General features: G+C 55.7%; 3 protein-coding genes and 1 long non-coding RNA gene across 5 annotated transcripts; 3 read left to right on the plus strand and 1 right to left on the minus strand.

The window, feature by feature from the left end:
* Nucleotides 1-1,417: 1,417 nt before the first annotated feature.
* CD79B (CD79b molecule) lies at nt 1,418-6,837 on the plus strand. The gene is made up of 6 exons (XM_075443634.1): nt 1,418-1,512; nt 4,273-4,314; nt 5,071-5,382; nt 5,906-6,024; nt 6,333-6,374; nt 6,730-6,837. The coding sequence occupies exons 1-6, from the start codon at nt 1,446-1,448 to the stop codon at nt 6,826-6,828; spliced, it is 681 nt and encodes a 226-aa protein (XP_075299749.1). The 5' UTR covers nt 1,418-1,445; the 3' UTR covers nt 6,829-6,837.
* A 5,997-nt stretch (nt 6,838-12,834) lies between these two features.
* On the plus strand, nt 12,835-15,912 carry GH1 (growth hormone 1). Its single transcript, XM_075443659.1, has 4 exons — nt 12,835-12,918; nt 13,642-13,758; nt 14,147-14,308; nt 15,712-15,912. Exons 1-4 carry the CDS (start codon nt 12,835-12,837, stop codon nt 15,910-15,912), a joined length of 564 nt encoding a protein of 187 aa, XP_075299774.1.
* Nucleotides 15,239-16,056, minus strand: LOC142364314 (uncharacterized). The gene is made up of 3 exons (XR_012766236.1): nt 15,862-16,056; nt 15,584-15,780; nt 15,239-15,358 (listed from the first exon to the last, which is right to left on the minus strand). It is a non-coding gene; the product is annotated as an uncharacterized LOC142364314 (long non-coding RNA).
* A 519-nt stretch (nt 16,057-16,575) lies between these two features.
* On the plus strand, nt 16,576-22,826 carry RDM1 (RAD52 motif containing 1). Of its 2 annotated transcripts, none has more exons than XM_075443660.1 (7): nt 16,576-16,700; nt 17,532-17,711; nt 18,087-18,209; nt 18,693-18,855; nt 19,469-19,567; nt 20,600-20,697; nt 22,103-22,826. In XM_075443660.1, the coding sequence occupies exons 1-7, from the start codon at nt 16,614-16,616 to the stop codon at nt 22,202-22,204; spliced, it is 852 nt and encodes a 283-aa protein (XP_075299775.1). In that variant the 5' UTR covers nt 16,576-16,613; the 3' UTR covers nt 22,205-22,826. The 2 variants fall into 2 exon arrangements, with proteins under 2 accessions (XP_075299775.1, XP_075299776.1); XM_075443661.1 differs by having other exon boundaries at nt 20,600-20,688.
* Nucleotides 22,827-22,993: the final 167 nt, after the last annotated feature.

Below are 22,993 nucleotides of genomic sequence, written 5' to 3' on the forward strand. Positions count from 1 at the left end.
TCTGGCATCCCTGCCTTGCTCATCACAGCTCCCATCTCCAGCCCCAGGGCTCGATGAAAATCCCTCCAGTGCCTGCAGAGCACATGGGCATCCCCCATCCCTTCTGCCTTGCTGGGATGTCACGGCCAGGTTGTGCTTTTCCAGCAAGACCAGAGGTGCCTGCAGCAGGGACTCAGCAGCACGGTCCCAACGTACAGCACCGTGCACGGCACGACCTGCCTGCTCTACCAGGAGAAGGCACCTCTCCCACCATCTTTCTTTCCCTCCTGGGGCCAGTCTTTCTCTGGAAAACTTTATTGCTCCTCTTTCTTGCTTCACGTCCCCTCACATACGAAGGGAGGCTCGGGACGGTTCCCAGCAACGGCCGGATGCTCAGAACCAGCAAAAAAACCACTCAACCTGCAGAATGTGAAGGTCTGGGGGGGCCCCAGGCAAAGACACCCGGGCTCTGGGGACCAACAACGCTGGCAAAAGTACCCAAAGGTGTTTTTCACATGGAGTTACAGTTCAGTGCTCGCTCACAGCCAGCAAAGCACAGCAGCTGGATGGCACGGCATAGAAGGAAACCGTATTTCTGTGTTAGAGCAAAGGGGGACAGAGCTCACTTTGGGGTGCCACATTGTGCTCCCCCCCCGGGACGGGTTGCCTCCAAAGGATGCACAGAGAAGGGTCTTGGTCACGGCAAACGGGGGGTGGAGGAGGAGCGGGCATGGCTGGCACCCGGGGAGGTGACAGCTTGTGTTGGCCATCTCTCTCCTCTTCTAGATTTCACCCTTCCCTGAAGGAGCGGCTGCAGGGACTCTCTGGGATGCTGGGGACGGGAGATGGGGGGGCGATCCCACTGCCCCCCTCAATGAGCAGAGATGAGAAGCCCCACAAACATCCCCTCTTCCCACTCCATTCCTGCTCCGACTCTTGCAACTGGGCCAGCGTCAACCCCTGACCATCACCTGCAGGGACAACGCGGAGGGGACCTTCCCACACTGCTGCGGAGCTGGGGTGCAACCCTGGGGGTGACCCCCATCCTTTTACCCCCCCAGGGATGTGGCAGTGCCGGCGGTCGCATCCTTGGATACATCCCCAAGATTTTGCATCGCCGAGCACGTTGCAGACGGGCTCATCGCCGGCTCTGCCGCAGACCCACGCCAGCCATGGCCACCTCAATCAAAGAAGGCCACCATGATGGGCACAGCCTGGGGACACGAGGCTGGACCGTGCCCAGGGCGCAGGCACCGACCGCCCCCAGCGTCTGCGCCGCATTCAAAACCAGCCCCGGGGGGAAAGTCCCCACCGAGGAGGATTTACATGAGCAGGAAAGGGGCCGTCTCGCGTCGCGGCAGCTTTGCTGTTTTTAGGTACGGAGGCCAAGTCGGTCGGAGCGGCCGCCACGTTTTGCAGAAGCGAGGGTCGGCGGCTGGATGCGTCCCTGTCGTTTGCAGTGAGAGATGGCCGATCTCCGCGCGAGGCTCTGGGCACTCCAGGCGAATCTCTGGCTGGTGGCCCTGCTCGCAGGTAGGCATCAAACATGGGGCTTCGCATTTCCCAGCAAGGAAAGGGGCAATGGGCACAAACTGAGGCACAGGAAGTTCCATCTGAACATGAGGAAGAACTTCTTCCCTCTGACGGTGACGGAGCCCTGGAACAGGCTGCCCAGGGAGGTTGTGGAGTCTCCTTCTCTGGAGATATTCAAGACCCGCCTGGACAGGGTCCTGTGCAGCTTGCTATAGGTGACCCTGCTTCGGCAGGAGGGTTGGACTGGGTGACCCACAGAGGTCCCTTCCAACCCCTACCATTCTGTGATTCTGTGATTCTGTGAAAGGAGCGCCCAGGCGATGCGCCGGCGCGCGTCCCTTCGCGCAGCCTTTGGATGCATTAAACCTTGCAATGGCCGCGCTCAGCCCTGCTGCCTGCAGGAAGGCAGCCCCGGGCGCAGCAGAGCCGGGGGGGACCCACGGGGGTTCGACGTCTGCCTTGGGTTGGGGGTTTTGCTCCCCGTCGGGATGTGGGGATGGGACGCGTCTGTCTCGCCCGCAGCTGACCTCCGTGGGAGCCCAGAGCGGAGCCTGCCCGGCTGCGGTTGCAGGTGGCAGGAAAGAAGGGGCTGAGGGTTTTTTTACCATTTATTGCTCTTGGGGGCCTAAGGAAGGGGCCGGCACATCGCTGAGGCCATGGCCGAGCCATGTCCCTTCGCTCCGCGGGGTTCAGTGCCCAGAGGTGGAGAGGAAATGGGAGGAAAAAGCCTTTTGGGGGTGATTTGGGGGCCCTGTGTGAACATCCCTGAGCTGTTCCCCTTTGCATCCCCCTGGAGAAGCAGCAGCTAAACCCAACGACACAGCTCCTGTCCCCCTCCAGCTTCTCTTGCTGGGTGCAGGGACACCCACAAAAATCTGCAGCAGATCTCACCCTCAGCTGGGGAAACTTCTGCCCTCAGGTGTAGGGGCACTCAAAGGGTTTCTGCTGGGTCTCCACCCAAGCCCAGCACGGATTCAGGGTCTCAGGGTTTCATCCTGGCTCCTGCAGGGGATTTGAGGGAGGACAGGGGAAGGTCAGCCCATTCATGGCTGCAATGGAAATCTTGGCTTGGAGGGGTGCGAGGGCTTTCAGGATGAGGGACCAGCCTGGTCTTCATTTAGAAATACCAACAAAACACGGAGAGCAAAGCCCCGTGTCCTGGCTGGCTGGCAGGACTGCAGGTGTCAGGGACCACACAGCCCGGACAAGGATCACAGAATCACACAGAACCAGAGCATGGCAGGGGCTGGAAGGGACCTCTGTGGGTCACCCAGCCCAACTCCCTGCCCAAGCAGGGTCACCCACAGCAGGCTGCACAGCACCGCGGCCAGGCGGGGCTGGAATATCTCCAGAGAAGGAGACTCCATAGCCTCCCTGGGCAGCCTGGGCCAGGGCTACGTCACCCTCAGAGGGAAGAAGTTCTTCCTCGGGTTCAGACGGAACTTCCTCTGCTTCAGTTTGTGCCCGTTGCCCCTTGTCCTGTTGCTGGGCACCACTGGAAAGAGTTTGGCCCCATTCTCCTGACCCCCACCCTGCAGATATTTAGAGGCATTTCTAAGGTCCCCTTGCAGCCTTCTCTTCTCCAGGCTGAACAAGCCCAGCTCCCTCAGCCTCTCCTCGTAGGAGAGATGCTCCAGTCCCCTCATCATCCTCGTAGCCCTCCGCTGGACTCTCTCCAGTAGCTCCTCATCTTTCTTGAACTGGGGAGACCAGAACTGGGCACAGCACTGCAGATGGGACCTCACTGGGGCAGAGTAGAGGGGGAGGAGAACCTCCCTCGAAGAAGCATCTCCCCATCTCAGAAAAAAGTGAAATGAGGCTAGAGGGGAAAGTTTGCCTGCAGAGATGTAGGTGCTGGAGGTGAACAGGGCAGCACGGACTCTGGGACAGGAGGGGAGCGAGGAGGTCCCTGCCAGGCTGCTGTTTGGGGCAGGAAGGTCTGCAGCAGGCTGGCAAGGCTCAGGGCAAAACTCAAGCTGAGGAACTGAACCTTCCTTCTCCTTCTTCTTCTTCTTGGGGGCAGTTTGACAGCTGCCCCAACGTGCTGGGAGTGGTGCAGCCCCCACCTCCATGCCAGCTTCCCCGCAGTGGGGTTCGGCGAGCATTCATCGAGCAGACAGAGGTGGGCACTGAAGCGGTGCAGTAAACAGGGCTGGTGCTTCCTGCCCAGCTGCAGCAAGAGGAACCGAGGCGCAGGGGCACCGGAGCTGAGGGTAGGGGCACCCACGGGTGCTGGGGGTCCCTGCCTCACCCTGCTTCCTGCACTGCATGGCGGGTCCCACGGCTCCATCCAGCCCTCGTCCCAGGTCCCAGGGTCCAAGAACCCACCCTGGCGATCGCTGGGCTCCAAGCCAAGGGAAGCCCCGGCAGGGAAAGTGTTTCTGGTTGATTCAGAAAATGGAGAGTGTCAATGAAGAGGCGTGAGGTGAGTATGCCTGGGGCATTCTGAGAGGTGCCGGCCTGGGAACATATTCATAGCAAAGGCAGGTTTCACTGGGGCGTCAACTAGAAAGCAGCGTAGAGAAAATTCACAAGATTGGATGGAAATAGCAGGGTTTGCACCCAAATCTCTACTTCTCTCTGTCCTCTGAGTGGGGCTCTGGTTGATGCTCCCAAGCACTCCACCCCATACGGAGTGGGCACTGTACATGCCATCCCATATGGGACATCCTACATGGGCTTGTCCTACATGGGACATCCTACATGGGCTTGTCCAACATGGGCTCTTGGCCACTATCTCATGGCCCTTCTGTCTTTCAGGTGGGATCTCAGCAGACAATAACAGCACCAGCAACAGCACAGGTAACCGCTCAGACCCATTGGGCTCTTCCCTGCGTGTGTCCCCAGCGTCCCTCCCATCCCCGCTGGCCATGCCACGAAGGTGCTGGTCCCCTGCAGAGCTGGAAATGTCCACCACCCACCGCCCTTCCCCATCACAGAGGCAATTTTTAGACTGTGACCTCTTCCACGACATTCCCCCATCCCTGCATCTTGCACGTTGCAAGAGTGAGATGTGGCTTGGGACCAGGCACTGGGCTCACGCACGCACCCCACCCACGGGGTATTAAGTATGAACTCTGCAACCCAAATGAGCCCTCAAACTCATCAGCTCTGGGACCAAAACAAGGGCAAAAATACAAAATACAGCAAAATGAAAAAAAAGCGGAAGCGTGAGAGAAGCCAGGTGGGGAGATGGGTCTGTTCTAGCAAAGGCTCTGGGGTGTGTGCCAGCGCGGGCTGTAATTTTGGAGCTGGGACTAACGAGATGTACACAGAGAGGGGTGGGAGCAGCCAAAAAGCAGCCAGGTGAAGCCATTCCCACAGAAAACTGGTGTTTCCATTAAGAGCACGTTATCACCAAAAGCCTCTGATTTCTACTCCCAGATGATGTTGATTCACGAACACCAAGCTGAACGCTCGGAAGCAGTGTAATCCATGAAAATGGAAAGCTCTTGACTTGGGAGATGCTGGGGGAGGGTCTGGTGGGAGTGGCTTTTTTCCCGACACCCACCGGGTGTTGGGTCCTTGCTCGCCATGACCACTCTTGTCCCCTGGCAGGCAGCGGGTGCCCCATGGTGCAGCAGCACCCGCGCTACGTGGCAGCCAAGAGGAACATGCCCGTCCACTTCATCTGCTACTCCCAGGACCCCCACAGCATGCAGTGGTACAAAATGACGGAGGACAGCGATGAACTCTACGAGCTGGGCCACAGCACCTCCCGCTACAGCATCGAGAGGAAAGACAAATTCATCAACTTCACCATCTTCAGGATCACCTATGAGGACAATGGCATCTACGTGTGCGACAGCAAGAACCTCACGGCAGAGAAGAAGCAGCCGCACTTGTGCGGGACAGAGCTCAGAGTCATGGGTGAGTGGGAGCTCCCCATGCTCCATGCACCCCAGGAGATGCTCTTTCTCCTTCTCTCACCCTTTCCCCCTCCGTATGAACCCCACCTCATGCTCCTTTGCACCTCCCATACTGGTGGGACCCCTTCAGATACAACTGCAGATGCTCTGTGGCCCCACAGAGATTTCTCTGCTCATTGCCAGCCACCAAGCAGCAGGGCAGCCTTCCCTGGTTTGCCCTGGCACATCTGTCCCGCAGAAACGCATCCCAGGGACTGTATTCCCCTGATAAATCCAATTTTTCCTGGTCCTGGCTAGAGGTGGGTCCTGCCCAAGGTGTCTCATCCCAGAGCTGGTCCCTGATGCCAACCCCAGGGGCAGTTTGCAATGCTCCCATCTCTTCTGCGGCAGAGGGCATGTCACCCACATCCCATCCATCCGCTCTGCCAACACACGAACCTGTGGCCATGCTGAGCTTGTCCCCATTCCCCGGGAGCTTGGCACAGAGGTGGGACTGTGGGCTCTCCCTGTGCTGCTGCTCCCAGGTCACAGAAACATCCAGCAGATCCAGAGCAGGAACACCCTGAAAGACGCCATCATCATCATCCAGTCCATCCTGCTGGTCGTCTTCATCAGCGTCCCCCTGCTCCTCTTCCTAGACAGAGTAAGTGATGGTGTCTCCAGCAGTGGGGATGTCCCCAGCCTCACCGCTGTGGTGATCACAGAGCTGTCCTGCATCCCGGGCAGGACACTGCCAGGGATGGGGACAGGCAGGCACTGGCTTTGGGGCTGTTGCACAGGAGCGGGGCTAGCTGAACTGGGAAATGGGGAGCTAAAATGGGGGGTGGAGGACTGCACGGATTTGCCTGTGGAAGCTGTGGGACGTGGCCTGGGGGGATGAGGCTGGGGACAGGGGACAGAGGATCCCAGTGGGTGCTGGTGACACCCAATCTGTGGGTTTCCTCTCCACAGGGTGAACACAAGGAAAGCCCAGAGGAGGACCACACCTACGAGGTAATGCTGCATTAATTATAGAAACACCCCTGTAATATCAATCTGAGCCTTGAAATAGCTCGTTGTGTCTTTGCTGGGTGGCTGCTAGGTACCTCCAGCCCTCGCAGGGTGCATCAGGGCATCTTCCTCCCAAGCACTTGTTGCACATCAGCCATAAAGAGCTGCTTGTGAAGCCAACCCAAGCTCTGAGCACAACCAGCCACCTACCTCCATCTTTTCCCCTCTAAGAAGCTGTCCTGATCTCTGGGGGAATAGCCTGGAGATGGGTCCCCACTTGGGCGTACCAATGGGAGATACGCTGTGGCCAAAGCCATGGTCCCCCTCCCATGTTTCAACCTCCTTCTTCTTGGTGCAGGGCCTGGCGGTGGAGCAGATGGCCACCTATGAGGACATCACTCCTTTCCGGGACATGAAGGCCAAGTGGACAGTTGGGGAGCACCCAGGCGAGGAGTGAGGGGTCCGGCACCCACCGGCACCGGCGGCACGGCTCCCTGCCAGCACCCTCCCGGCACCCACAGGGGACAAGCCCCACGCTCCTGCCCTGGACCATGGTTCTGACAGGCACCGGGATCCCGGGCTGCAATTCCAGGCTGCAAACCCTCTCCAGCAGCCTTGCACGGAGCTCTGCTGCCCTTGGGTGCTCGCTTTGCTGCACCCGGGCTGTGCCCACCAAGGCTGCCCTGTCCCGGCTGTCGCTCTCATCACCCCGCTGATGAACCCCTAAAGCCTGTGTAGAAATTAGGAGTCACCTGCAGTCCCCCCTGGTAGCCAACTGTCCCCAAGTCCTGGGCAGCCCACTCCACGTGTTGAGCTCCTGCATAGTCAATGCAATGGAAGCACTAGGGTGGGTGGTGGGTCTCCTCCAGCCCCACCATACCTGGGAAGGAGAGGACCAGGCATGGTCACTCTCCGTGCTGCAAGGACCCTCCTGGGCTGCAAGACCCCGCTGCAGCCCTGGCAGAGGAGCCGAGGCGAGCAGCACCATGTGGGTGCTACAAGAAGTGGATTTTGGGCCACCGTTTAGCTCTGAAGCCACGGACGTGTCCAGCAGGCCAAGCTGGCAGTTGTCTGAGATGGAGAATCCTCCAAATGGACCTCTTTCTCCCCAAAGACTACAGGAAAATCTGAGGAGACAGCTCTCGCCCAGACAGTCTTGTGCAAGGCTTGCTCCTCTCCAGGCAAGAGCTGGCCCATGCCACGAGGACATTCCCATGGTGAGGGACACATGCAACCTCAGAACCTATGGGAAAGATGTAAATTGTGGGACATGAATGTCCACCTGCTTTTTCCAGTCCTAATAAATGAAATGGGTAAATTCACATCCTGCTCCGTCCTGCCATGCCCGGTCCGATGGTGACCCGTAACGCTGGTGCCAGGGTTGGGGGGATGCCCTGGGAATAAGAAGCAGCTTTTCCTGGGTCCAGTTTAGCTAGAAATCAAACGTCACCCCCTCAGGGCCCCATTGCGGGCAGGGCTGTGAAGCTGAGAGCAGTCGCAGGGCTCTCCTGGAAGCTCTCACTGAGCACGCACGGGGGGACCTCCGTGGTCCCAAGACGTCAGCTTGGGATGAGACGCAAAGACCCTTGCCAGGAACCGAAGCAGGAGAGCAGGGCCCAGGGCCAGGAACTCCGCTCCCAGCTACATCTGGTCTTGCAAGAGAAGCTAAAAAACATCTGGAGAGGAACAGAGCGGCGCTAATTGGTTTTGTTAATAAAAATGATCTTGGCATGGCGGCTGCTGTGTGGGTGATGGGGTTCAGGGCTGGCTGGGCACTCCACACCAGGGCTAGGGGTCCAGAGGGGCGGTGGGTTTGGTGGGTTTGGCTGGGCAAGGCAGGACAAGGGGGTGACGAGGACCGCTGGGCTGGAAACATCCGTCCCTGCTCAGAGAGCGCCGGGCGTCTGCGCGCCTGTGGCTAGCGACATTTTGGGCCCGGAGGAGAGGAAGACAGGACCGCTCCGCTTCCCGAAACAGCTGGCAGAAAAGGGAGGGCAAAATCGTGAGCAAACAGGGCTTTTCAGCAGGGAACAGGCTGGTTCTTGTTCGGTAGTCAACCACCTTCATGGAAAACTGGAATTCAAGCTAAATAGCACAGAACCAGTATTTTAAGGTTGATTTTTACTAGTTAAATAAAACTATCCCAAATTAGTTGCATGTGCATGTATATAAACGTTACTTAAACATGTTTTGCTTATAAAATTGATTAATTAAAGAAAGGAGCATTCACAGTGAGAGACGTGAGCTGGCTGCTCCCGGTTTCCATGCTTGCCAAGACTTTGGGACTAGCAGAGCTCGTCCTTCCATCCCTAGTTTTCAGGTACGAAATGGCACAGGACGGCAAACTTTCTGGCCTTCCCAAGTGCTTTCTCTCAGCTCTGCGTAAACAACGCGCTCAACCGCCTTCACCGAACCACGTGAAAATCAGGAGAATCTGCTGTTCGCACCTGGAGGGGAAGCCACCGATGCCGAAAGCAGCTCTGGCTGGGCCGGTTCCGCGCTGCCGCTTGGCTGCACTCTTAGCCCAGGGCTCGGGCTCCCTTTAAAACGCCAGAAGCAAATAAATATTGCTGTAGTGTCAGCTTTTTGTTTTAAATGTTTAGACTAGTTTCTAGGGAGCCTGGAGATAGGGTTTGTTGTAATTGTATACTGAGATAGGTTTGTATTTAAAATGTTTTTAATGTAAATAAATATATTTCAGTATATTCGGTCCAGGCTCTGTATTTTGTCCCAGTTTGCGTCCCTACCATCAGCAACATGGTCAGGCAGACGGACTGCGTTGCGGTCCCGGACCTCATCTTTAGAAACAGCTTCAGTGCAACCGAGCAGCTCTACTTCCAGTAAATAAAACCCACTGGCTCGATCTGCAAAGGAACAATTACCTTCCGAGCAGCCAGCTAGCAGAGGCAGCCAACCGTCATGTCAAACCTCTGCCAGCCACGCCGTTGCCCCCCGAAGCGCCGAGCCCGGGCTGGGGGCCAGCGGGTGGCTCCTCGGCCGGGACCCACCGGTCGCAGCTCACCCGCCAGCCGGGGAAGGTCCTCTCCACGCACCCACCCCGGGCTGAGGCTCTGCAGGACCCCGGGAGGAGACGCGCCTGCAAGGGATGTTGCTTCGCTTGCTGGTGATGCTCACGGTCGGGCGGGAAGACGAGGCACCACCCTGAAGAGAATTGCGGGGTTTTTTCTATTTCAGAAAACAAAAGGAACTTGGAAATTACAGAGTGTAACGCTGCTTTATGAGATGCGACTTTGGGTCGCAAATGCAGGTGTTCGAAAGCTAGAAAAATGCCAGGCTGACATTTGAGAGCTGTTTGTGCTCTGTAATTCTGCCAGTGGCGTGTGTTTGCCCAGCCCAGCATGTCACAGTCACGCGCTGCCTGCTCCTCGATGCTTCTGCCTCATTTAATGCCCAGAGATGAGCAGGGACAAACCAAGCCTCAGGGGCACCGCACCGTCTGGGTCATCCAGGCATGTCCATGCTTGGCTGCAACATAAAAACCATTAATTTACCACCATGCTTTTACTCACAGAGCTAGAGAGGCAGCAGGGCAGCAAGCAATGGGCAGGGCTCAGGTGCAAGGTGCTGCACTGGCCAAGCTGCAGTGGTAGAGCATCATCCTTAACAGGCAGCAGAGCCTGTGCTGGGCTGGGGTGCCGGCTGCTCTGCTCATCCCCGACAAATATTGACATATTTAAACACGATCTGGAGTAGAAAAACACACCCAGATGTTGCTGGCTATTGGGTGACGGGATACCTGATAGCTGCAGGACCCACTGTTCCCTCTTCTCGAGGGACTGACATTTACTCTGCAACACCACTGCGTCTCCAGCGAGCAAACACCCAGGGGCTTCTCGGAACAGACCGCGCTCTCCCTGGCATGTTTATTGAGCAGCTCTCGCACCCTCTGCTCCAGCCGCCCCGGTGACGCCGCTGCCTCTCGGGAAGCAGAGCCACACCAGCGGGGCACGGCAAACCCGGGGGGGAAACCACTGCCCCCGACCAGGGAGCAGTGCCCAAACGCCGGGCAAAGGGCCAGAACAGGGTGGCTTGGGGCAATCACTGCCTTACGGGGAGTAAAAGTCCTTTAAGTCCCCCCCGGAGTTGCCCATCCCAGGTTCTGTCTTGTTCTGCTCAAAAGCAGGGATAGGCGTGCTGCGACCTCTCCTCCCATCTCCTCTTCCCCATCTCCTCTCCCTCCTTCCCGCACCAGCCCTCTGCTTAATCCAGAGATATTTCACGCTGGCATCTCCGGCAAGAGCAGAGAGACACTCACAACCAGAGCTTCGCAACGCCTCGGCCAGCTGAGGATGTGAGAATCCTCCCAGAGCTCTGGCATCGGCATTTGCCGTGGGCAGGCTGGTACCCGAACAAGCACCCGGGTATGGCAGCTCTTTGTCACGCCTATGGCGAAGCAGCTCACCAAAACTGTTTGCTGAACTTGTGAGATTTAGTAGAAATTGATATAAATTACTTGGCAGCAACAGGATCCACCCGACAGCATCCCTCCAGCTCGGTGGGGACCTAATAAATGCTTATAAATGTCTGCAGGGTGGGTGTCAGGAGGATGGGGCCAGACTCTGTTCAGTGGTGCCCAGCCACAGGACAAGGGGCAATGGGCACAAACTGAAGCAGAGGAAGCTCCAGCTGAACCCGAGGAAGAACTTCTTCCCTCTGAGGGTGCCGGAGCCCTGGCCCAGGCTGCCCAGGGAGGCTGTGGAGTCTCCTTCTCTGGAGATGTTCCAGCCCCGCCTGGACGCGGTGCTGTGCAGCCTGCTCTGGGTGACCCTGCTTGGGCAGGGGGTTGGGCTGGGGGACCCACAGAGGTCCCTTCCAACCCCTGCCATGCTGGGGTTCTGTGATTCAGCGATCCCCACTAACAGTGAAGGGGAAAACATCCCACTTGCTTTAAGCCAGAAGTCTCCCAACTGGTCGGTCAGCCCCGGTAACTGCGGTTGGTGGACATGGCAAATTCCACCGTGTGAAAGCACTGAGCCGATTTGGGACGGGTCTTCCAATGATCAAGAAACTTTTATTCGCAATAAAGAGCGGAATATGGCAAAATCGTTGGGCACCGATCTCACCCCCAGGCAAACAAGCTCCCCAACCTTTACATCCATGTATAAATGACTACAATTAGGTAGCACCATTGCGAACACTTGTGCATTTATGCAGGGAGAAGATATAGAGAAGTTGTTGTGATCATGAACACATCTATAAATTTTAAACAGACCCCCTGCTATATAAGGGGCGGCTCGACAGCTACCTTTACCAGCCTAGATGAAAGGAGGAAACATTCACTGTCAAGCAACTCCCCGGGCAGAAATGGCTCCAGGTACTTTTCTTTATTTGAGTTTTAATGGATTGCCAGCGCTGCCGCGTGCTCAGGGTGACGGGAGATGGTGACGGGGTGGTGCTGTGGTGGGCTATGTGCAGTCAGTGCCAGCCCTCAGTTAAAACGCAGCAGCTACTAAATCAGCGAAGGAGAATACCTTTCCCTACGGTGTGCCTTTAATCCATGAATTAACTTAGGTAGTCTTTAGCCTAAACTGGGCAAGCAGAGGGCAGAGAACGTAAAGAACGAGGTCAAGCCACAGTTATAATAGTTATTATTAACATAAATGTTGGCAGGGCTATTAAAGCTCCTATTCAAAGCTTAAGATGGGGATCAGGACCATGTCGAATGCGTATGTCCAAGTCCTACAGGCTCCAGGGCGTTCCTCCGCTGAAAGGTACTCGTCCGAGATTAACTTTGTGGTCTCTGTAGGCACAGATGGACACTGTGTGAGTTAGGTGTCACGGGCTGAAAGCCTTTAGGCTTGACAAAACTCACCAGACTCTGCTGGTATGTCCCAGAGAGCAGGCGCAGCCGGTCACAGCACAGCTAACGTCACCGGCTCCCACCCCAGCGAGGCAGACAGCCAGCTTCACGCCAGCAGCACGGCGTCAGCCAAGGCTGAAGCAAGGTACCTCCAGGCCCTCACCTGCTGTTCACCATCCCCTGCTTGCTCACGCAGGGATGAGTGAACCGTGCTCTCCTCGTGAGGGCAGGGCCTAGGGAAAAACATGAGCACGTTAGGGGAGAAACAGAGGGACACACTCCAGTTTCCACCGAGAAACAACGACTCTTCAGCCAGGCAGACACTGCTTATAACACTGGGAGTAGCACAAGCCTCGAGGGCACGTCTAGTGAAAGGGGAGAGGGTTTAATTTGATTTTGGGGAGGGCTCAGCTCACCCATGGAGCCCAAGAAGACATTCGGGAAGGTGAGCCCTCAGCCAGCACAGACAGAAGAGCCTGGGAATTCACGCTCAGGTGCCACCTCCTCCTTCAGCACGGTCACTAAAGGACTGCTGACACCCTTCCTCCCTGCTCTGCTGCAGGGTCATGGTTTTCTCCTCTCCTCATCGCTGTGATCACTCTGGGACTGCAGTGGCCACAGGAAGCTGCCACCTTCCCGGCCATGCCCCTCTCCAACCTGTTTGCCAACGCTGTGCTGAGGGCTCAGCACCTTCACCTCCTGGCTGCCGAGACATACAAGGAGTTCGTAAGTGCCGCGGCCTCTGCGCGTCATCTTCGCATTAGCTCGATGGTTTCAGGACCACGCCACAGCTTCCCAACCAGTATAACTTCCCAGAAACAGACTTTTCAACCGTTAGCGTCTTCTCTGTCAGCTCTCCGTGAAGAGAGAGGGTCTTAAGAGGATGGGACAGGTTATGTCCCATCAGCCTGGACCCCGTCTCCTCCTCATAGCTCTCTGCCCCCAGCTCTGACCTTGCACAGTCCCCTCCTCAGGGGCACCGCTGCCCGCACCTGAACCCACCGCACAGGGTCAGCTGCCAGGGAACCCTGGCTCTGAAAGCAGCAGGAGATATTTTGCAAGGCTTTCCTGTGACGGTCACCTTCGGCCCTGGCTGATTCCGAGTGCTTAAAACTATCCAGTTTCTGCTGCTGCCAGAAGCTGGCACGGGCTGTCACTTTGGCAAGAGCTGTCCTCGGGGGTCACCTACTCCCCAGGAGAACCCATTCCAAGCGAGTTTTGGATTCAGCTTAGCACTTTGGTTTAGCGAGGGGAAGACTTTTAGGTCCGATAGCTACTGTGCCAACACACGAACTCCTGTTCCTACCTGCCAACCCTGTGCAGAGACACCTCACCTCTCACATTCATTTCTTGCAAAGAGTAACCATTCAGGAGAGCTTGAAGAAGTGTCTGTGGTCTTCTCCCAGCACAAGGGCAACAGATCTGAATGTATTTGGGATGTCTCCACAGGAACGCACCTATATCCCAGAGGACCAGAGACACGCCAACAAAAATTCTCAGGCAGCGTTTTGTTACTCAGAAACCATCCCTGCTCCCACAGGGAAGGATGATGCCCAGCAGAAATCGGTAAGTTCTCTCTCCACAGCAAGCACAGACCTGGCTGAAGAGCCCAGCTGTGCTTCGCCACAGGAAGGGACGGTTTCCATCTGTGAGCACACCAGTGCTTCCTGAGGTATCATTCCTCCTCTCCCTTTTTTACTATCTAAACCCTGCATGAAGAAAGAAAGAAAGACAGACCCTTCTGGGTCACGCTGTGAACCATATTCCCACCCCAAGGAGGAGAAAAGCTATTGTCTGCACAAGGCGTATGACTGGGTGGTGCTCCTCAGCTTGCAGACTTGTATCTGCTGAAGCTGCAGGAGCAGTGGCCCAACTTCGGGCTGTTGCAGAGGGAGAAGGTAACTCTACCAAATATCTCGCCTGCACAGCTTTGATCCTTCTTTTTTTGTTCCAGGACATGGAGCTTCTTCGGTTTTCGCTGGTTCTCATCCAGTCCTGGTTGACCCCGGTGCAATACCTCAGCAAGGTGTTCACAAACAATCTGGTTTTCGGCACCTCAGACAGAGTGTATGAAAAACTAAAGGATCTGGAGGAAGGGATCCAAGCTCTGATGAGGGTAAGTCGCAGCACATAGCACAACTACAGAATGACAGAAGTCTCCTGGACACAGGGCACTGAGCTCTCAGGGTCTTCTATGGGATCCAAAGACCATGGGAAACCTCCCTACCTTCCACTCTGAAGAGCAGGGGCATCCTTTGGACTTTGCTTAGCTTAGGATAATGAGATCACGACACACCATTGCACATGTTTCATCACTGGGGAGCGTAAGAAAACACGTAACAAATGTTACTCGGACTGCCATAACCACCCAGGTAGCAGTACAGACCAGGCAGACCACAGCAGCCCAAGTCTTTCCAAACCCAGAACCAAAGAATCCTCAATCAGTTCAATCTGCTGTGCAAACAGCAACGAAAGGATGTTTGCTACATCTCCATGCAAAATACTTCAAAGTGGAGTAAATTTTATGAAGTTTGCCACCTGGCTGTAAGGGCTCAGTACATTTTACAAAAACTACCCAGCCAAGTCTCGCGTACAGATGGCAGCCCATATTCTGATGTTTCCCTCTTACGTTAATACAGGTCCCAGACAGCTGAGAGCTGGAGAGTGATCTTCTTCAAGGGTCACTCTTACTTTTTACTTTGTTATTCAATGAAATTGCTTATTATCTGCCAGGACACCTTTTCAGTTATGCTTACTCTGTAACTAAGTCTATTTGCCAGCATCACCATGCAGCTAGAGCTCTGAGACCTCTATCTGTGAGAAACGAGTCTGGACAATTCTTTCCACCTCCTAGCATCTCAACAGCTCTGAAAGGCAGGGCCTGAGAGTAAACAGAGATCTTCTGTCCTGGCATTTCTGCTGGAGTGAGTCAGGATGTGTATCAGTACCATTTCCACATTTTGTTCTCAATTTGATGTGTGCTTGGGCATTGAGAAGTGGTATGTAGAAACTAGACAAATAATCACATTTGATTTATTTACGACATTCTTTACTTAACCAAACCTGTCCTGTTTACTGTGGCAGCTGGGGAGCAGAGCAGGGCAGGAGTGGCAGACTGCAGATCTCCAGAGGCGTGCGGCTTGGGTCTGGGGCAGAGCCTTGCTCACTGGCAAAAGTGGGAGGAAAGAGATAATTATTGGCCCAATTCCCCCTCTCCTTGCCTAGAGTAGCTACGAGAGACCCTGCAACTGTCCCCTTACTCCAGCACCCTCCCAGACACACCCCTCCCTCCCTGCAGCCCTGTGCCCAGCTCCCTCCTCGCTGGCAGCACTTTGTGCAGCATCACCCCCGTGTCATTACCCCACCTGTAAGCACAGAAAGTCAGAAATACCTTTGATACTTGATTAAGGGGGGAGAAATCAACCCCAGCCTCCTCGAAAGCAAGATGGGGGCCTCAGCGACGGGCGCCTCGGAGGATGCTCGTCCCCAGGCCCCCAGCACCTCTCCGTCCCCTGGCAGGAGCTGGAGGACCGGAGCCCGCGGGGTCCCCAGATCCTCAAACCCACCTACGACAAATTTGACATCCACCTGCGCAACGAGGACGCCCTGCTGAAGAACTACGGCTTGCTCTCCTGCTTCAAGAAGGACCTGCACAAGGTGGAGACCTACCTGAAGGTGATGAGGTGCCGGCGCTACGGAGAGGGCAACTGCACCGTCTGACAACGGGGACGGCTCCCCAAGCACCCCGGGCCCTCGCCGGCCACGGCTGCCCCGCTCCTAGGAAAGAAAATTGGAGAATAAATGCGCTACCCGCCGACACGGCTCTGGCTCTTGGGGGGCTGTGGGGGCAGGCCGCCATGGGGGGACGAGCTGCTGCCAGGGCAGGGTGGGTTTGGGGCTGGGAGGGGGGATTTGGGGCTGGATTTGGGGCTGGGGGTGGATTTGGGGCTGGGGGGGCAGATTTGAGGATGGGGACGGGTTTGGGGCTGGGAGTGGATTTGGGGCTGGGGGGTCAGATTTGAGGATGGGGATGGGTTTGGGGCTGGGAGTGGATTTGGGGCTGGGGGGGCAGATTTGAGGATGGGGATGGGTTTGGGGCTGGGGATGGGTTTGGGACTGGGGGTGGATTTGGGGCTGGGGGGGCAGATTTGGGGCTGGGGGGGCAGATTTGGGGATGGGGATGGGCTTGGGGCTGGGGGGGGATTTGGGGCTGGGGATGGGTTTGGGGCTGGGGGGGTGGATTTGGGGCTGGAGGGAGGATTTGGGGCTGGGGGGGGGGGGCAGATTTGGGGCTAAGGGGTGCATTTGGAGGGGCGTTTCCCTCACAGCCACGGAGGCCGTGGCCCGGCTGAGGCGGGAGAGCGGGGCAGGCGGAGGGCGGGCCGGGGCCGGGGCCGGGGCGGGCGCAGGGAGGCCCCGGCATGGCGGAGGTGCTGGAGTTCCGGGTGCCCGCGGGCAGCGCCCAGACGCTGCTGGTCTGGGGGCTGGAGCCGGAGCCGGGACTGGAGGTGAGGCGAGGCCTCGGGCCGGGCCTGAGGAGCGGGGCCCGGCACCCCCGGGGCTGGGGAGCAGGGCCCGGGACCCCCCCAGGGCTGGGGAGCAGGGCCAAGGATCCCCCCCGGGGCTGGGGAGCGGGGCCCGGGACCCCCCCAGGGCTGGGGAGCAGGGCCTGGGACCCCCCCCAGAGCTGGGGAGCAGGGCCAAGGATCCCCCGCGGGGCTGGGGAGTGGGGCCTGGGACCCGCCCGGGTCTGGTGAGTGGGGCCCGGACCCCCCCTGGAGCTGAGGAACGGGGCCCAGGACCCCCCACATGGGTCCCTCTGGCCCCTGAAGCTAAGGCCCCAGCTCCCCCCCATCTATACTGATGGCTTCATCTGTGTGCTAATAATATATATTTCCCTCCCTTATTGTATTTTCTTTTGGGGGGTTTGAATCGTTTTTTAGTTTCCGTGTCTGCCTGAAATGTTCCCCCTTTGTCGAAGCAGTGCGCCCACACAGAGCACACGGCAGCAAGTGAGGGGGGACAGAAACCCCCCCGGTCTCTCGTCGCTCTCCTCCCAATGCGGAGGCTGGATGTGGGAGATGAGACAACATCAGGGCCAGAGGTTCAGCCAGGTTGAGCTTATTGTTATGGACAGATACTCCATATCTCTTCACATCTGAAGATGAGATACTCGTCTTCAGTCTCGCTGCTTATTCCAGGGCTCATTGCCGTTAAACAGTACTAAAAACTTCCCTTGTTTTCTAGGTCATTCTGTTTTGTGAGCACTCCTCTCTCTGTGGGCCCTGGAGCACCCATAGATAGTTCACAAGACCCTTTTTTCCCTTGTTTCTCCTCAGCATTCCCTGTTTTCAGCGTTTTCCAGATTTGGGCCGCTCTACTCGGTGCGAGCGCACAGAAACGCTGCCGTGGCAGGGCCTGGGTGTTACGCCATCATCAAGTTTTATTCAGCTGGAGATGCCGGCAGAGCCCAGCGCGCGTGCAACGGGCAGAGGCTGTTTCAGAAATCTCCCCTGAAGGTAAGCAGAACAGCCCCAGGTGGGCAACTTGCAGGGCTCAGCGCCATGACCTCCAGCAGCATGGGGGGATTCGATGAAATACTTGATGATCTCTGGGGAAAAAGTCTTGGCTGGACGCTACCAACACGGTGACATCCCCTGCCAGGCTCCCAGGCAGCGTTTCAGCAGTAAAATGGCAGCATCCCTCCTCTGGAAGAATTTGCAGGGCCCGATCCTGGGTGAAAAAAAATATTTAACACCTCTCAGAAGCGGGCGTGTGGTCAGGGAGTAGGTTACCTTTGGGTGACTCTCCCCCAGCCACCAATGGTGTGTCTGCAGTGGGAACCCTGCAAGCTAAGCCTGCCTTAACCAGGGTTCTTCTTCTTTCCTGGGCAGGTTTGTGTTTGCACCAAGCAGAAAGGGCGTCCGCAGCAAGCCCTTGCTCTCACCAGCAACAAGTGCCAGGAGTTGGCCAACCACTACCTTGGCTTTAACGGCTGGTCCAGTCGCATCATCACAGTAAGGGACCCTTCATAGTCATCCATCTTCCTTCCCCTCATCTTCTTCTTCACCAGAGCGGTTGGTGGAAAAAGAATTGTCCTCAAATCAGCAAATAGTAGACAGCTACAGGGGCTGCGGTTTGGACCACAGATGGGGGTATTCTGAAAGCCCGGGGAGAGAAGATCGCTGTGGGTGAGAGCACTGGCTTGGCTTCTGTTAACAAAAGTGGGGGCGGCTGTGATTAGAGCAGTGCCAGGGCGCGACAGTAATCTTTGTGTGCTGGAAGTGTCCCAGGTGACTGAGACGCAACGGATGGGGACTGTGAGGGATTTCTAAAATAGGGTCGAAAGAGTAAACCTCTGCTCTGCCTTCACCACGTGCTGCTGCCTTGGAGCCACACGCCGTGCAGAGAAGCTCTGTGGGGTGCAGGCATAGGCCTATGTGGTCATAACGTCCCCTTCCTATTTAATCAGAATTAATTGTCTGTGGTCTTGCCAACAGCTGCAGGATGTTTCTGGCTTTGATGGTAAGAATGAGGAGCTGGAAAAGACATCACAGAAGCGATCCGTGAAATACCTGTGTGCTGTAGAGGTGGCACTGCCCAACCATGGGCTACACTCCAGGGGAGTTGCCCTCGGCGAGGCTGACATAGAGAACAGTGAAGGTTCGTTCTGGATGCAGCTGAAAGTCTCTCAGAGCAGCTGGCGCAGACATTGGTCAACCCTGTGGTTGCACAGTTTGTGAGTCTGCATTCTCTGAATTTAGCTGGAGGCAAGGATCAGTGTGGGGCCTTGTGAGCTGCTGTGTTACGCAGCAAGGGGTGCTGAGCATGCCTCTTCCCTCCCCGCGTCGCACCAGGGCCGCTTTCCTACCCTCTGTTCTCTCCCTCTCGCCTGCGGGGTTATCCATTCCCCTTCGCAGCCACTGCTGCTGTGAACATGCCATGTTCATGTTCATATGTTTCATTTCATTCAATATATTTCACATATATTTCGTACACTGTGCCTGCGGCACGGCTCAGGTGCCAGCGGGGCTCTGCGCTGCCCGCTGCCCTGGGCAGGGTCCCGACCTGGGGCTGAGGATCGTGTGCTGCTGTGGGTGGCACACAAAGTGCTGTGAGGGTCCTGCCACGCTGCCAGCAACTCCCGAGACGTGAGCAGCTCTCTTACAGCCCCGTGAGGCTGTGTTTGGGTACGCTTCCTCGCGCCGTGCAGCCGGTGTGCTTGATGTCCAGAGTGTCGTCTGAAAGTCGGTAACGTGCTGCGTGTTGTGTTCAGATCCTCTCGAGTTTGTCACAGCCTCGGGAAGAGTTCAGAAACTCGCAGTCGGGAAGGCTTTGTCTAACGCCTTTCAGAAGATCCTCCTCGTAGTCCTAGGTAAGGCCTGTCTTTGTGTTAAATGCTGGGGTGTTTGGGCTAATGGTACTAGAACTTGCATGATAACAGATACAAATTCTTTTTCTCAGAAGCTTTCTTGGGATTCAGTGAAGCTTGGGGGGTCTCAGGCAAAATTGAACTTGTGGTCTGCAGGGGTTTAACAGAGTGGTTCCACCCTATGAGCTACGTGAGCAAAAGGAAAATCTGACAGGAGGTCAGATTTTTTAATGATAAATAACTCAGTGAAACTCCAGATTCCAAGAGTGTAAGCGCTGGCAGGAGAGCTTTTTGACACTCCATGTGCGTGCCGACTGGGGATGTGGGGAGGTTCTGGTTCCAGGGGCAACATGAGCGGAACTGCAGCACTTTGCACGTTCCTGTCCTGGTTCCAAGCCAACCGGTGCCGTCAAAGGTCCGTGCCCCACTGTTGTGTTCAGTGTTGCATCCTTGGGGCTTCTGTCTCCTTTGAGCTTTGAATCATAGAAGCTGGCTCTGTGCCTGTCCAGGAACACCTGGATCCGCTTGCTCTGGGTTCCATGTCCCTCTGAGCTCTTAGGTGACGCCTGTTTATCTGGTGTCTGAGTACTTCAGTCTTTTACGCTTATCAGGACTGGCCCCGATGGGACCAGGTCAGTGCCGCTGTCCTCATTTTACAGAGAGGGGCCCTCTGTCTCCCAGATTCCTCCCCTGGATTCTTTAAGGTGTTCTTTCGAAAGGTGGGGTTCTGGATTCCAATGTTCAGCAGCGCTTCCTGCCGCATGGTCCATCGTGTACCCAGAGACCAACAATTAACGTGCTCCATCCTCTCCATAGATTTCCGTTTCCTCAATTCCAGTTTCCACCCCGTTGAGTAAGAGCCGTGTGGCTTTCTGAAGAGAAGTCAGGCAGGCCACAGAAGGCAGCGCGCTCATTCAGACCAACCAGTCGCTCGCTCCGAAAGCCGTTACGAAGCAGTTTGGAGTTTAGGGTAGGTTTATTGTCAGTACACACAGTAGTAATTAGCCATGTCTCTGGCTGTTTGTTCTGTTTCAGAGAATGGGAAAGTGGCCGTGGAGTACAATTCCTCCCAAGAGGAGCCCGCAGACTCCCTAACAGAAGAGGAACTGAAGGGACTTGTTCAGGTAAAACCGGTGGGTCTTCAGCTTTTGTGCAGGGCCTGTGTGTTCCATCTAGGGACTGGAGATGCAGCTGTTAACCGTTACAGCCCCTGACAGCCTCCTTAAACCCCGGGAAGTAATCACATCTGGGAATTGTACAGCATGCCAGGGTTTTAAAACTCCTGCTTTTTGGGGTATCTTTGTGCAGAAATGCATGTATATTTTAGCGCAGGAAAGTGAGCAGTTAGGGTGCGGCACTGTTACGGTGCAGGTTGACAAGTCTGACACACGACAGTGTCCAGGACTGCTCCTCGTAGAATCTGGGAGAGTGAAAACCCTGGTAAAGCCACAGGAGCTTAAATCAAATTATTTTTTAATAAGTTCTTCAATAAATCAAACTCCCCATCTAGAAATGCACTTCATAAACGTGTCCTTACCCCAGAGGGAAGGACTGTTAAAAGCTTTGGTGAAATAAAAGCTTTGGTGCAATCCCTGCAGATGATTGTGGGGTCTGTCAGCGTGCACCAAACAAAAACGCCCAGGTACAGCAGTAAAAGTTTAATCACTGTGCTCAGCAAGAGGAGTTCTGTGTGCCAGCTTTTGCACGCAGCCAGTCCCGAGCAGAGGCTTTCCGCCTCGCTTAGGTTGAAAACACTGCTGCTGACGAGGGGGGATGACCGACACGGCGGTCGGTGGAAAGCGAGCGTCCCTCTCGCGTGACGCATCGGCACCGCGCAGCGTCCAGCTCCTGCGGTTTGCGTGGCGGAGGTGTCCAATGAACCCTGTGGCATGTTACTCCGCCTGGTGACACTGAGTCACTGGTGTCCACGGGCACAGCTATCTTCCTTTCTTCCTGAAGAGTAAAACAGGAGGTGTTTTACTGTGTGGAGTAACTAACATCCACCAGATTATTTTTTTTAATCAGTTGAGAAGATGAAATTCCGTCTGGTTTGTTCTCTCTCTGCATTTTCCTCTGCACATCCCTTTCTATCTGCCTTCTTTGAAGCCCACGGAGAGCTGACCTAACAGGCAATGACCATAAGAGAAGTGAGCAGCAAAGTCAAACAGAAAGCCTGCTGCTCCTCAAACCTCTGTTCTACCAGAAGCAACCTCCCCCGCCATCTCCTCACTTCCCTCGTGACGGAGTGTGGAAGGTAGTGTGGCCCTCTCCCTGCCGCAAGGCACCTTCCAGCCTGAGAGGAAGAGGAAGAGCCAGGAGTTTGGAAGGACTTGCTCGGGAGGAGAGCTGCTGGGTGTCCTTCTGGTTCATGGCCCTGTGATGGCCGTCAGTCCTTCCGAAACAGAAATGTTCCCGAGCTGTTAAATTCCAAGGAGGCTGTCTCTGCTACGTGGTCAAGATACAGAGCTTCCAGGCGCAGAGGGGTGAAGCTAAAATGTGTTGTAGAGAAAGAAATTTACTCTTGGTTTCTCTTCCCAGGTCAATGGATTGTCCTTGGAGCGGTTTGACCTCGAAGAAGAAGTTTTGTGTGACCTCAGTTTTGATGATGAGCTCCCTGGCTGGGAGATGCCATCTAATTAGCGCGGCGCCGTCTTCACGTCGTTTCCAAAAGTTCTGCAGCGTTTGATGAGGAATGAAAGCCTAACGCTGTGAAGTGACGTGTGCGTCAGATCCAGTGTTTTCTTTGTCTCTAAATACGTAACAGCGAAAGAAATGGGAAATGAACTGAGTGTTGCTAAAATGAAGCCCAAAAATATATGCTGGTTTTGGAGAGGAAGTGTTTTCCTGTCGACTTCTCCAGGTCAGCTGTATATGGAAGCCAGCCTAGCGGCACGATTATTATTTAGACAGCGTAACAGATGTCCATAGCACTTCTAGAAAAATAAAAGGAACGAGCCCAGCCCGCCAGAGCCAACAGCTCAGGTTTGCTCTGATGTGCAGGAGGAAGCCGGCGACGGCAGGAGGAGACGCCTTACCAGCAGGAGTAGCTGTGGTCCCGACCCACGCCTGCACAGGCACAGAGAAAATACTTCTCCGAGTGAGATTTCTCTTAGGAGAAAGAAGCCGAAGTCCTGGCATAACGTGTTGAACCACGTGTGCCGCATGGGTTGAGCCCCAATGACAAGTAGTTGGGACGTTGTCACGATGTGAAGCAAAGATGCTTTTTAACAGGTTTTTCATTAAAGTAAGCCAGCTTTTGTAACTCTGTGTGGGGAGTGAACCTCAGAGGCAGCACAAGCAACAGGAAGGGGCGTCAGGCTCCCCAGATCACGAGGGGATGGGGGGGATGGGGATGCTGGTTTGGTAACAGACCCACGCTCAGGTTGTTTGACCACTGTCTGTGGAAAAAAAGCTGATTGAAAAATGGGA

The sequence above is a fragment of the Opisthocomus hoazin genome, chromosome 26 (genome assembly GCF_030867145.1).
Source record: "Opisthocomus hoazin isolate bOpiHoa1 chromosome 26, bOpiHoa1.hap1, whole genome shotgun sequence".
Lineage (NCBI taxonomy): Eukaryota > Metazoa > Chordata > Aves > Opisthocomiformes > Opisthocomidae > Opisthocomus > Opisthocomus hoazin.